Consider the following 15,533-nt stretch of genomic DNA (forward strand, 5'->3'; position numbering starts at 1 on the left):
GAAGAAGTTAGAGAAATGGCCTGACAAGTGGAAGAATGAGGAAACGACATTAGGGAAGGGAAGAAAGGGAACTGGTCATCTTTTAAAATGGCTCAAAGAGAACAAGTAGAATAAAGGGTAAGAAATGAGCACTGATTTCCAGATTAGTAGTTTCTGCCAGATGATGGGATGAATGACATCAGACTGCAGTTTTTTGAGAGCAAATGGAAAACAGAGATATGGAGAAAACTACTCCCTCAAAAGAATAATAGCAATGAAATGACTCATAAATAGATTACATTATTTAATTTGTATTAAGGAAATTATTAAAAACAATTTTGATTACAATATTCCTTGGGTTGTCTTTGGTATAAATGCTGCGTTTCCTGTGTCTTTTGTAAAGTTCTAAAGGTTTTTTTTGTTTTGTCTTTAAACAGTGGACTAAAGTCTTAACCAATGAACAGAGATGAGTTCCTCCCAAAGCTAACTTCATAAATCAAACAAAATCAAACACTACTCAATTTTTCCAGTTTGGTAACAAAACCCTAGACCACTTTAAAAAGATAAAAAGACACAGTACCTGTTCCATAACCTCTGGTGCCATCCAACAAGGAGTGCCAACAAAAGTCTTTCTCACTTTATTTCGGGTAATATCACCACCAGTTGCTAAAAAAGCACTGACCCCAAAATCTGAAATAGAATATGAGAGCAAAGTATTAAAAGTACAGTAACTAACATAGCAGACATAGCGGATAGAAAAATAATATGCAATTATAGTCCTAAATGCAAACAGCATGACACTTTCTCATCTTTCTGTTGAACTTCTTGACTAAATTAAGGCTAAACAGTTCCTTTATTCCATTCCTCTTCACCCCCACCCATCACCATCTCCCTCAGATTGCCTCCTTTGCCTCAATGTATTCTTTTCATTTTATTTTTCCAAATTGAAATTCCATACCCATTAAAAAATAACTGCACATGACCCCCAGGCCCCAGCACATGACAAACAACATTCTCCTTTCTGTCTCCATGATTTTGACTATTCTTACTTGTTTCCTATAAGTGGAGTCATACAGTATTTGTCTTTTTGTGGCTATTTCAACTAACTTATTTCAGTGTCTGAGAAATCCATCCATGTTGCAACATATGTGAGAATTTCCTTCTGTTATAGGCTGAATGTTATCTCATTGTTACACACACACACACACACACACACACACGCGCGCACGCACGCCCTCAACATATTTTGCCTATCTGTTCATCTGTCAATAAACAGTGGTTGCTTGCTTGGATGCGGCTGCCTCCATGTTTTGGCCACTGTGAATAATGCTGTTATGAACATGAGGGTACAAATATCTCCTCCAGACATATTTTCAATTCGTTTGGATACATACATACCTACAAGTGAAGTTGCTGAACCATATGGTAATTTTATTTTTCTTTCGGAAACTGTTATACTGTTTTCCATAGCAGCTATACCACTTTACATTCCCACCAAAAGCATACAAGATTCCAATTCCTCCACATTCTTAATGCAGAAAACATATTCTCTGTTTGATACGAGATCTCATTGTCATTCTGATTTGCATTTCCCTGATGATTTGTGATACTGAGCCTTTTCATGTGCCTATCGGTCATTTGCTTATCTTCAATGGAGAACACTGTTTTTACTCGACTTTTTGTTGTTGACCTTTAGTTCCCTGTATATTCTGGATATCATTCCTCTATCAGATGTATGATATGCAAATATTTCCTCCCATTCTGTGGGATGACTTTTGATTCTATAGTGTTTTTTGTTGCACAAAATTTTTAAATATAATGAGGTCCACTTTCCCTTTTTCTTTCGTTGCCTGGGCATTTGGTGTCCCATAGAAAAAATCATTGCCAAATCCAACGGCGTAAAGCTTTTGCTTTTATTTTCTGAGGGTTTAGTTTTAGGTCTTACATTTAGGTATCTTATTCATTTTGAGTTCATTTTTGTATATGGGGTTAGACAAGGATCCAACTTCATTCTTTTCATGAGGATATCCAGTTTCCCCAATACTACTTGTTGAAGCGACTGTCCATCCTCCCCTCTGCCCCCCTTGAATGGTCTTAGCAACCTTGCCAAATATTTAACCGAACATGTGAAGATCTGTTTCTGGGTTCTCTTCTCTCTTCTCTGTGTATGTTTATGCAACTATATATTGTTTTTATTATTGCTGCTTCACAGAAATGTTTAAAAACAGGAAATGTGAATCCTCCAACATTATTCCTTCTTCAAGACTGTTTCACCTATTCAGAGTTCCTTGAGAGTCTCAATGAATTTTAGGATGGGTTATTTATTTCTGAAACAACAAAAAAAAAGCCATTGGGATTTTGATAGGGATTGCATTGAATCTACAGATTACTTTGGGTAGTACTGAGATTTTGAACATAAGTCTTCCAAACCATGATGATGGAATGTGTTTTCATATATTTATATCTTATTTCTTTCAGCAATATGTTGTACTTTTCATTTTACAGGTCTATAACCTCCTTGGTCAAGTTGACTCCCAAGTATTTTGTTTTTGATGCTACTTATTATTTCTTTCTTTTGTAATTTCCCTTCCAGATTATTTATTTTTAGTACATAGAAACAAAGCTGGTTTTGTATTGATTTTGTCTACTAATTTGTTGAATTCATTTCTTAGTTCAAAGTTTTGTGGGTTTTTGATGGATGTTTTGGATTTTCTACATATAAGATCTTAACATCTGCCAACAATTTTACTTCTTCCTTTCTAATTAGAATGTCTTTTATTTCTTTTTATTGCCTAATTGCTCAGTCTAGGATTTCTTATTATATTGTATAGAAGTGGCATAAGCATCCTTGCCTTGCTCCTGAGTGAGAGAAAAAGCTTTCTCTTTAGATATTCATTGTGGGCTTACATAATATGGCTTTTAGTAGTCAAGGATGTTCCTAGCTTTTACCATGCTTTTATCAAGAAAAGGTGTCGGACTTTCTCAAATGCTTTTTCATTTATTGAGATGACGGTGCAGTTTCTTTCCTTCATTCTGTTAAAGTGGTCTGTTACATTGATTGATTCATTTTCATATGTTGAATCACCCTTGCACACCAAGAATAGATTCCAGTTGGATTCATTTGTTAGTATTTTTTGAGAATTTTTGCATCAGTTTGTAAGGAATATTGATCTGTAGTTTTCTTGTAGTCATTCTGTCCAGCTTTGATATTGTAATGCTAGCCTCAGGTTGAATCAGAAAGTGTTCCTTCCTCTTTAATATTTTGAAAAAGTTCGAGAAGATTATTAGTTGCTAATGTTTAGGAGAATTCACCAATGAAGCTATCAGGTCCAGAGCTTTTCTTGGTTGTGAGATTTTGGCTACTATTTAATCTTCTCACTAATTTAGATTTTCTATTTCATGATTTAGTCTGGTGCTCTCAGTCTTGTGTTTCAACGCATTTGTCCCTGTCATATACGTTGGAATTAATTGTTCCTAGTATCCTCATATGATCCTTTTTACCTCTACAGAATCAGTAGTAATGTCCCTAGTTGCATTTAATTTCACTCATTTTAGTCCTTTTCTTAGTCAATCTAATTAAGAACACATGGGACATTTTTCCAGAATAGACCATATGTTAGGGCGCCAATAAGCCTAAACTGAACAGATATCATGCAAAGTATTGTCTCTAACTGCAATACAGTTAAAAATCAGTAATAAAAGACTAGAACAATGTGTATTCTATTGTTATTGACTAAAGTATTCCACAGATGTCTATTAGATCTAGTTGGTGTGTTGTGGTATTTGAGTCTTTTTTTTTCATGTTCCTTCAGCAATTTCCCCATCCCTTTTGGCTACTGATGTCATAAATTGCATCTTAATGCGTTATGTGACCCAATACATAACCTAATAATTATCTTAAATATACAGTAATTATGTGGGGAAATATGTGAATTTATATACCAAAGTTACAACACTTAGCCCAATAATTCAATTTATTAATGTACTTGCCCTTTAAATCACAAAGAAAACCAAAAGTAGAGCTACAAACCATTGTTACCATAACCCTATCTTTTATACTTGCACATGTATTTACCTTTATTGAGATTTTTACTGCTTCATACTGTTTTGGGTTACTGTCTAGTCCTTTTGTTTCACCTTGAGGACTTCCTTGAACATTTCTTACAGGTTAGGTCTAGTGGTAACAAACTCCCTCAGCTTTTAATCTGGGAATGCTTCTAATTACGCCCTCATTTTTGAAGGTCTGTTAAAACGGATATAGGACTCTTGGTTGACTTTTTATTTTTCTTTTTATAACTCTGAATACATCAGCCCACAGCCTTCTGGCTTCCAAAGTTTCTGATGCAATATAAGCTGAGAAGACTGAGGCTCCCTTGTATATGACAAGTTTTTTCTCTCCTGCTGCTTTCAATATTCCCCCTTTGTCTTTGCTTTTCAAAATTTTAATTGTATCTCTCTATCTTTCCCTGCCATGACACTGTGTGCTGCTGACTCTGATCCTTGCACCAAATCTTCTCACAAGACTTTCAGGATAAAACAATTCCTGGCTAAGAAACAAAAGCAGAATCATCTCATTCCTCAGTGAATTCAAATGAAAACTGGTAATAAAATTGGGTATAAATCCAAACACATACTGAAGAAGACCCAAGCTGAGTCTATAAGGAATCACACATTACATGGCATACTTATTTATGCTGTATCAATAGCACTAGCATCTTGCGATATCATGCTGAAAACTATCTGGATATTATTAGGAAATTATTTTTTTCTTTGTATGTTTTTGCACTAATAAGTTGGTTCAATAATAAATATGTGATATCTCTGAAAAGTTCGATTATAATGTACCTTGGTATGGGTCTCTTTGAGTTCATCTTTCTTGGAGATTGCTGAGGTTTTTGGAATTTTAAACAAATTTGGGGAGTTTTCATCAATCAATTTCTGCAAATATTGTCTCTGAACACTTCTTTCTTCTCTGAGACTCCCATAATGTGCATGTTTGTCTGACTGATTGTATCCTATGAGGCACTCCCTTAGGCTCTGTTCACTTCAATCTTTTTTGTGTTTCTCAGACTCGATAACTTTCATTGTTCTATTGTCGAGACCTCTGGTTACTTTGCCAGCTCAAATTTGCATTTAAACTCTTCTAGTGAATTTTTCATTTCATAGTACAAGTTAGTATACCTTTTAGCTCCAGAATTTCTTATATTTATTTGTGATTCCATTTTTTCAACTTTCTCCACATCTTCCTTTAGTTCTTTGATCAACTTTAACACAGTTGTTCTGAAGTCTTTGTCTAATAGATCTTCTCTACTAGTGGGTCTGTCATAAGGTCTTCTTGATGGAGTTTTTGCTGATATGTTTCTTTTTCAGTAGGCCACCATAGTGGCCTTCTTCCTATTCCACCATAGGTCCTGTGATTTTTCTGTTGTTGCTAGGTGGACATTGAATATAATAACGTAATAACTTTAGAAATCAGGTTCTTCCCATATCTGTTTGCTGTTTAGTTATTGTGTTTGTTTTTGATTGTTGCAGGCTATCCTTGTTTCAGATATCTGTCGGAGGGATAAACCAAAGGTCTTCTCACATCATTTTTTATGCCTTTTCCTGGGCATGTGCAGTTATTTTCCAGTTTCCCTGTATATGAAGTTGCTTTTTACGTACTAGTCTTTAATATATGACTCTAAAAGGGTAAGAAAAAAAAAATACAGAGGGAGAAAAAAGGTACCAGGCCTTTAAGTCAATTGGAATCATTCTGGGAGGTTTGGGGAAGCTATAGCAACAATGGTCACACACTTCTTCATCTATATCTCTTTCATCAGAAGTAGCAATCAGTAATCAGAGCAGTTTCCTAGTATTTGGAAAATAGGGTCCTTTTTACCTACCATGGCTGCTGCAAGCTGTTTATAAATAAGCTGCCTCCAAAAATGTGCACAGCTACCTGTCACATGGCTGATGAGTGGGGGGTTGGAAGTTGATAACTGTGATGAGAACTGAAATTAACCACAATTTACCTTCCAAGTCTCTCCTGGTATTCCAAGTCTTCAACAGACTGCAGAATCCCAAAATGGTTACATTAGACATATTTTGTCTATTACATTAGACATAAACAACTACTGTTTAGGTGGTGAGACAGAATTCTGGGGCTTCCTATTCACCATATTCCCAGAATTTCTCTTCTTTAGTTTTCACCATCTGATTTTGCCATCCTAAACAATTGTGCTTGGTTTTGAATTGATTTAAGTAAAGTCACGTATTACATATTCCATTTATACTGGCTTCTTTCACCTTAAATTTTTATATTCAGATTTTTGTATGTAACTATTCATTTACATCACTAATTCAGCATCACTAATATATAAATTAACCAAATTTATGTATCTATTTTACTAATGATTACTGGGATAGGTTCAAACTTTTACTGCTTATGAGTATTATGACACATATAAACATGAGTCTCTCAACATGAATCCAGAAGCTTAGTTTTGAGGTAGGCGTTATCTTTTATCTCAGTAAAGTGGGTTTGTTATATTCCCACCAATCAGAGTTTGAGATATTTCCTTGTTTTACACCCACACTAATATCTGTCAGATGTTTCTGCCATATCAGTTTAAAGTGGTATCCCAGTTTAAAGGGCCTCCCTGGCGGCAGAAGGAATTAAGTCTCAGCACTATGGAGCTATCATCAGCCACTGTACTATGAGTTTGATCCCTGGCCAGGAAGCTAACCCACATGGCACAGGAGACCTCTCCTGCTGCTCCACATGTGCCATGGACCTCTCCATGGCACAGGAGACCTCACCTGCTGCTCCCCTCAGCAGTGTATTTCAGTCAATCCGCCTATTCTACTCCCCACTCTGTTTCCGGTAAGTCCTCTCACTTCCCACTCTCCTTCTCCCTGCATACACTCCAGCTCTTGTATGCATAAATAAATAAATCTTTAAAAAAATAAAAATAAAATGGTCTTCCAATGGTATTTTATTTTCAATTTAACTGATTACTAGTGAGGTTGACATCTTTTATTATGTTTAGATGCCTTCATTTGGAAAATGCCTATATCAATCTTCTGCCCATTTTTTTAACCTGAGTTTGTTTTCTTATGGGTTCATTATATACTGTAAATTTGAACCCTTTGTCAGTTTTTCATGCTACAAATATCTTCTCTATTCTGTGGCTTGCCTTTTTACTTATTGATGGCGATAAATTACCCATGTTCCTCTGTGAAGAGAGGCTGTTAATTTTAAAAGAGTCAGATTTATCCATCTTTTCCTTTATGTTAGAGCTCTATGTGGCTTCATTTAAACATTTCCTTACCTTAAGACATGATGAGGTATACCTAAATTATCTTCTAAAAGTTGAAGAAAAAATGTTAGGTTTGGTGATTATCTTCTTCCTACCAGTCACCTGACCATGAATGGACCCACAGTAGGTGGGACCAATCTGAGGTTTTCCCAGGGGATCTGCTTGCTTGATGATCCTGCAGTACAGCCATTCTGGAGTAAGCCTGGAGGAGGGGGTATTCCATCAGGATAGCCACCTTGGGCAGGCCCTGGGCTCCACCTCTTACATCTTCAGCTGTGACTCTATTAAAAGTACACTGCTACCTCTCAGGTGCCTCTTCCTAACTGAACAGCACCCCATTTTCCCAGGGAAAGAAGCAACTCTGTATCACCTTTCTATAGCATATGCTTAAACACAATGGAGTTTCTGGACTTCTTATCCTTTAAAGGAAAGTACAAAATGTTATGAAAACCCAAAGTACCTAATGATGGTAAGGAGTAGATAACTTGAAGGTAATATATAGTGGCTAGAGAAATATTAAGGTAAAAAAAGAAGGATAAGAAACAGGGTATCTTGAAAGTTTGTACAGATGCCAACACATCCATTTGAATAAAGAAGAGTCCAGTGAGTAGGAGAAACCATAAAGGATAAGTAATACAGCTTTATTGACCATTAAATCAAATAAAAAGAAATACTAATCATTACCTGCAATCTGTACTGAGCCATCTTCTCCAAGAAGAATATTTCCAGCTTTCACATCTCTTTAAGAACAGAAAAAGTTAAATATTAAAAACCACTCATTCTTTGGAGTAACACGATTAAAGCAACTTTTTACTATAATCACACAACACAGGCAATATTTCAATGCTCTCTTTGGCATTGAAGGATATCAACAGAAAAAATTTTAAATTTTAGTGACTTGTACTAGAATCCAAACATTGTAAACAGAAAGCTACAAAATACAGCTTCTTACAATAAAGTCTGGAAAAACCTAAGATGATCAAATAGTCTTGGCTGGGATAACAGTGGTCAAAAAATGTGACTGTTACCTACCTTTACCTAATTCTACTTTTTAAAATATGTATTTTTTCTACATCATAACAAATGATCAAAATTTTTACATGATCAGTTTGTGACTGAAAACAGGGACTATTCTATTCCCATAGCACAAAGAGAGAAATTATTCAGATTCTATATTTTTATCAGCAACCATTAACATCTCATGTAATTCATGAATACGCTTCTGTTAAAAAACTAAACATTACTGAAAAATTCAAAGTTTGGCCACCATTCATAAGTGTAGTATTCTCTCCAATGTTTTCAATGCCTAGTTAATGTTCCTGCAACATACCTAAGATTCCCCCCTACATAAATATCAATGCTATCCATTCAAATCTACAACTTGTTTTTTCTCAAGCAACAATGTAATACCTTGGAAATATCTCAGAAATGTTTAAATCCCTAAATCTTATGAGCAGATAATCCACTTCTTGATACCTAGAGAAACTCTCACAACAAAATATACTGGGACAGACAAGGGGAATCACTGAAGCAGTCTTTTAAAACAAACCGAGATAGCAAACAATAGCAGGAAGGTTAAAATTAATTTTGACACATCCATGGATGGAATAAATTCAATCAACATGTGACATGAAAGCTTTCCAATACATATACTAAGTGAACAAATCAAGAGAACAGCACATTTTGCATGATACCACTCATGTCATATACAAACATACACACATCTTTCCACAAACAGTAAAGGAGAGCAATGAATGGTTCCTTCTGCGACGAGGAGCTGGACTGAAGTCAAGGGGAACGGTGTTTAAAATATCTTATGGGAAAGTATTCATCTGCTTGCTGCACCCCCTCCTGCAGTGACCTTCAGGGCTAATGGCTGTTGCCATGGTCCCTGAGGTCCGGCGTGGGCAAGGAACCATGCGCGCAGGGGGAGAACAGCAAACTCCCTAAGATGCAGAGAAGCCGAATGCCTGCTAAGAGATAACGACCACCAGAAGCCGCCACAAAGATGGTTAAAAGAAATGCTGACCACCTGGAACCTTATCTCGCTTTCTCAAGGCCCACAAACTTTATTCTGCTACAACTGTCTTTCTAAAATCTTTCCTTTTTCTGGTCATTGATTGCTAATTAAAAAACATACGTAATTTAATAATTAGGCTAATGCAAATGAAACATTACTAAACACTGTGTTATAATAGAATTGTTGGTTTAAGAATCTTTCTATTATGTGCTTAACCTTAGTACCTTTGATATTAACTGCATTATAATATAAATTTACCTACGACAATTAATTATGAGTAAACATAAGTAATAGTAGTAGTAGTTAGTACAAAAATATAGAAAGAGTTAATAACCTGTCCAATTAGGAATAAGGCTAGGTCCAGGTGTAACTTTGGACATAAATCACTGCCCTGTCAATTAAGCTAAGCCTATGAGCAAACTGATCTCTTTGATGTTCACTGTTCCTATGCCTTTAGAAAAAACATATATATACTGACCACTAACTTAATAAAAGCGCACTCAGATTTACACTCTCTCTTGAAGTGTGTCTGTTTGTCATTTCTTTAGCCAAATCCCTGACCACCCTGCGCAGTCTCTCAACCCTGAGACGGCCTCATCGTCTACTGCTGTGCTGGTCCGCGGCATCTGCTTATTTTATAATTAAAAACAGAGGAGAGCCAACCCTTGATACTAGACAAGAAAAGCAAGTTCATGGAAGAAGGCCTCATTGGTCATGAAAAGGAGCCAGTGAAAAGCACAACACCCCAACCTGCTCCTCTCCCATCATCTTATTTTCCATTGTTAAATATAACCTTCCTTGGTAAATAATGAACAACAGTTTCACAACTAAGTACAGCAATATCTTCATGCCAAAGTATACACCACTCATGAACATATACTGAAGTGCAAAGAAATCATTTCACTGAGTATTTGCTACTGTTAATAAATCTAAGCAATTTACAGAATGTTTTTCCAGAAACTGACAGAATGGACACTGGCTCAATTTTCTCTATAAACCTAAAGCCTCTGACTCAGGACACTACAAACAGGAGAGAACTGAGGACATTCCCCTCTATGGGTGGCAAAGCACATTCAATTGAGTCAATAAGTAACTCTCTTCTCCCTTTACTGAGTCCATCTAGAGTGACATCAACACTCCCTGGTGGGGGGAGGAGGTGATAGTCACTTCCTCCTGTGTGTTTTTGTAGCAAGCTATAACACACTATTAGCACAGATCATAGAAATAAGATATTCTGGCCTGTTACCCTCATTTCACCATGAGCTAGATCTGGGCCAATATCCTAATAGCAATATATACATTCTGTGCCACCTGTGCTTACTTAAAATATGATTATTACATAGGAGGTCTCTCTCATATACTCATCAAATAGATTTAACCAACTCAATAGGAGACAAGCAAACCAGCAGGCCCAGCAGTTAAATCCTTCATCCATTCTTAAATAGCAAGAATAAGTTTAATATCACTTCTCACATGTCACTATTGCACCAAAGTTACAAATTCCTCTTAAAATTAAAAGGAATATCATACATAGGTATGCTTGACATTCTCATTAGTAAAGAACACAAGTTTCCAGGGCCTCCCCAGTGGCGCAGCGGTTGAGCGCTGGGTTGCGAAGCTGCCCGCAGCCTCTGCAGCGCCGGTTCGATCCCCGGCTGCTCCCCAGCCACCCGAGGAGGGTCCCGCATGGTGCGCAGACCTCTCCTGCCGCCCGCTGCTCCCCTCGGCAGTGTACTTCGGTCCTTCTGCCTGCTCTGCTCCCCGCTCTGGCTCTGGTGAATTCTCTCACCCTCCCGCGCTTCTGACTGTACCCAGCGCTTGCATAAATAAATAAATAAATAAACAAATCTTTAAAAAAAAAAAAGAACACAAGTTTCCACCCACAACATTTTTGTAAATCATCAACAGGCAGTTTGTGGAAAACTTGTAAAAGGTCAAGAGAAACAATGAATCAAAAAGCAAGCTGGAAAATATACTCAGGCGTCTTAAGCTGAATCCAACATTTCTGTTAGAGTTAAGTCTTTATTAGGAAAAAATAATTGGACTGATAGATACAGAGTGAAAAGTTAAGTCTAATTTAGAGATCTAGTCATCCAAGTCAAAACCTAAATCTCAGAGGAGGGAGGAGAAAGTAAAAAGACAGAGGAGTTATCTGATCTGGCCTACCAGTCTAACACCAAAATCCACCTGAAATAATAATGGGACTTTAAAAAATCATTTGTTTCCCAGTGAAACAACTTTCTCCTAAGTCTAAAGTCTCAGGTTACCTCAGGGTGGTTACTGCTAAAGTATAGGGTGTGGTTCTCAGTGTTCATTGCACATTTGAATCACTTAGGGAGTCTTTTAAAAGTTCCAAAGTCAAGGCCTCCTCCCAGACCACTTAAATAAATGTCTAGTGGTAGACCAAGAATCAGTACCTATTAAAGTTCTCTAGGTGATTCCAATATGTAGCCAAATTTGAGTCTCTGATTTTAAGTGCGCCAAAGAAAATTTCCATGCCAGCAACATAGGAAATTATGCATGACAGAGTCTTTCATCACTATTTCCCAGGCCTTTAAACCCAAACACACCAATCACATGCTACAAACACAAAGAAATGTTGGAAAAACTAGGGGGGAATGACCACATTGCTGAACATTTAAGAAAAGAAATCCTTTGAGTTTCAGAACAAAAAGGTGTATGTAAGACCTAGAGCAGTGAGTCTTAAGAGACAGAACAGAGATGCTGCCCCAAATGGCTAGGGAATACAGGTTTTAAAATCCATACCTAAACAGAAGGCATGCACTGGATAGATTAAGGCTGCAAGATAGAACTGAGACCCCTTCATAAAGCCAGGACCCTAGGAAGCCTGCACCATGTTGAAAGATTATCTTATCAAAGGCAACCTAGTTTAACCATATTAAAATAAAACTTTCATGTCTTTAACACAAAAACATTTCTAGGAATAAAAGGGGTCATTATATAGTTTATAAAAGGAATAATTAATCAGGAATGTAAAAATCCTGAACCGGTCTGACATATATCTTCAATCATAAGGAATTATCTATAAAGGGGTCATGGGGTAGTAGGATTCTTTCCCACTAACTTCTGGCTTCCATTGTTCTGACACAAAGTCCACTCTGATGCCCTCTGTCATAGTCTATTTAGTCTGCCATTAAAAAAATACTATAGACTGGGTGCCTAGGAGGTCCAAGAGTAAACTGATGGCAAATTTAATTTCCTTTGGGTATAAAGTTGGCCCTCCATACCTAGGGATTCTGCATTGCAGATTGACTCAACCACAGACTGAACACACTTACTAAGCAGTTAGTTCTACAATGGTTGTTACATACTCTTCTTGTCATTATTCCCTAAACATTATAGTATAACAACTATTTACATAACATTTACACTGTATTAGGTATATATATGTAAGCTAAAGATGATTTAAAGTATTTGAGAGGTGTGAGTAGATTATAATGCAAATATATGCCATTTTATGTAAGTGATTGAGCACTTACAGATTTTGTGGGGGAAAGGGAGCGTGACCTGGAACTAATCTCCTATGGAAAATGAGAGACAACTGTATACCCAGAAGTGGGACTGCTGTACATTTGATAGATACATTTTTAGTTTATTGATGAAGCTCCATACTATTTTCCATTACGGGTGAAACCTGTTACTGCTTATCTTTTTAACAATAGACATTCTAACAGGTGTAAGATGGTATCTCATTATGGTTTTGATTTGTATTTCCTGATTGCTAGTTATACTGCGCATGTTTTCATGTATCTATTGTTTGTATGTATGTCTTCTTTGGAAAATATGTCTATTTCAACCTGTCCATTTTTTAATTGGGTTTTGTTTTTTGTTTTTGGGTTTTTTTTTTTTTTTTTACTACTAACTTTTATCAGTTACTTCTATATTTTGGATATTAAACCCTTAGATATGTGACTTGCAAATATTATGCTGATTATTTATTTTGCTATGCAGAAGCTTTTTAGTTCCAAGATGGAGTCCCAACTAATTGTTTTGTTGCCTTTGCTACAGTTGTTACAACCAAAAAAATCACTGCCAAGATCAATATCAAAGAACTTACCACAAATGCTTTCTTTTAGTTTTAAGAATTCAGGTCCTAACTACATCAAGTCTTTAATCCATTTAATTCATTTCCACATGAATATTCAGTTTTTTAAACACTGCTTACTGAAAAGACAATCCTTTCCCCATTGTATATTCTGGCTCTATAAAACTGTACATATATGCATGGGTATACTTCTGGGTACCTGATTCTGTTCCATTGACCTATGTTTGTTTTTGTGTCAAAAGAATACTATTTTGATTACCACAGCTTTGTAATATAGCTTGAAATTAGGATGTGTGAGGTCTCCAGCTTTGTTCTTCTTTCTTAAGATTGCTCTGGGAATTTAGGAACCTGTGGCTCCATGAATATTTTAGGGCTGCTTTTCCTATTTGTGTGAAAACTGTCATTGAAACTCTGGCAGGGACTGCACTGCAGTGAATTTGCAGATCCTTTGGGTAGTACAGACATTTTAACAATATTAATTCTTCTAATCCATGAATATAGAATATCTTTCTACTTATTTGTGTCTTCTTCAATTTTTTGGATCAGTTTCTTATCATTTTCAATGCACATATTTTTCAGCTTCTTGGTTAGATTTATTGCTAAGTAATTTTTTGTTATAAATGACAGTTTGTTATAGTGTGTAAAAAACAAGTGATTTTTGTATATTGACATTGTATCCTGCACCTTTACTGAAATTATTTATTAGTTCTAACAGCTTTTTTTGGTTGTACTCCTTAGTTTTCAGTATACAATTTAGTTTTCAGTATCAAATTTAAATTTGATTTGTTAATATCTTATCGAGGACTTTTGCATCTGTGTTGATCAGTGATAGTGGCCTATAATTTTCTTTCCTTGTAATATCCATGTCTCGCTTTGGTATCAGGGTGAGCTGGTCTCGTAAGTTTTGTTTGGAAGTGTTCCTTCCACTTTTTGGAAAAGTTTGAGAGGGGCTGGTGTCTATAATTCTTTAAATATTTGGTAGAATTCACATGTGAATCCACTGGGTCCTGAACTTTTCCTGTTGAGAGGTTTTAGATTACTGATTGGATTTCCTCACTAATATTTGATCCATTCATATTTTCTATTTCTTCATGATTTAATCTTAATGGGTTGTCATTTCTAGGAATTTATCTATTACTCCTAAATTTTCTAATTTGTTAATATATAATTGTTTGCAGGAGACTCTTAGGACCTTTTATATTTTTGTGGTATCAATTGTAACGTCTCTTTCATTTCTGACTTTGAGTCCTCTCTTTTTTTTTCTTGGAGAGACTAGTGAACAGTTTGTCTATTTTGTTTACCCTTTTGAAAAAGCAGTTTAGTTTCACTGAGCACTTCTACTATATTACATGTATTTCTGTTCTGATCTTTGTTATTCACATCCTTCACTAACTTTGGATTTTGTTAGTTTTTTGGTGAGTAACTTTTAAGATTATATCCTGTTTTATCTTCCATTATATTTTGCTTTGGTTATAATTTAAAAATTTTATATGATTCTGTTTTTCTCTTCTCTTTCAGTATGTCAATTCTTTTTTCTCTTTCTTTTTTTAGTGGTTGTCCTAAAGTTTGCTATATAATATATACATTTACAATTAATCTAAGACTGCTTTCAAATAGTAGCATACCACTTCACAGCTAGTGAAGTACCTTCTAACAGAAGATTTCCAATTCTTCCTTTAAAACATTGCTACTATTTACTTATCCATATGACATAAGTCGTTAGATATACTATTACTACCATTTTGAAGACAATGTTTTGCTAGATATATTAAGAACAAAAAAAATATTTATTTTACCTTAATTTAGTCCTTCTCTAATACTTATTCTGCCTTTCTTTATACAGAGCTGAGTTTCTGACTGCTATCATTTTCCTCCCTACTGAAGAACAACTTTTAACATTTCTTGAAATGTAGGTCTAGGATGACAAAGGTCTTAATTTCTATTTGCTTGATAAAATCTTTGTTTCCTTCAATTTTGAAGATTAATTTTGCCAGATCAAGTAATCAGGTTGGTGGGTTGACCTCAACTTCTTAAATATTTCACACCACTCTTCCTGATTGCATGGTTTCTGAAGAAAAGTACCATGTAATGTAATTCTTGTGCTTGTTGTGTAATTGAGGCTTTTCCTTTGTTCCACTGGCTTCTTTCACGATTTTGTCTCTCCTGCTGC

The 15,533-nt window shown here is 35.8% G+C and overlaps 1 protein-coding gene across 1 annotated transcript in view; it reads right to left on the minus strand.

Moving 5' to 3' along the window:
* OXSR1 (oxidative stress responsive kinase 1) overlaps positions 1–15,533 on the minus strand; it is a gene marked incomplete at both ends in the record, with an annotated part of 60,924 nt that overhangs the window by 20,422 nt on the left and 24,969 nt on the right. The window contains 2 exons of the mRNA XM_084247694.1: positions 560–669; positions 7,962–8,017. Of these exons, the coding sequence (XP_084103820.1) occupies positions 560–669; positions 7,962–8,017 (166 nt within the window). The remainder of the gene's footprint in view (positions 1–559; positions 670–7,961; positions 8,018–15,533) is intronic.

Source organism: Talpa europaea (genome assembly GCF_964194135.1).
Source record: "Talpa europaea genome assembly, chromosome: 11".
Classification (NCBI taxonomy): domain Eukaryota; kingdom Metazoa; phylum Chordata; class Mammalia; order Eulipotyphla; family Talpidae; genus Talpa; species Talpa europaea.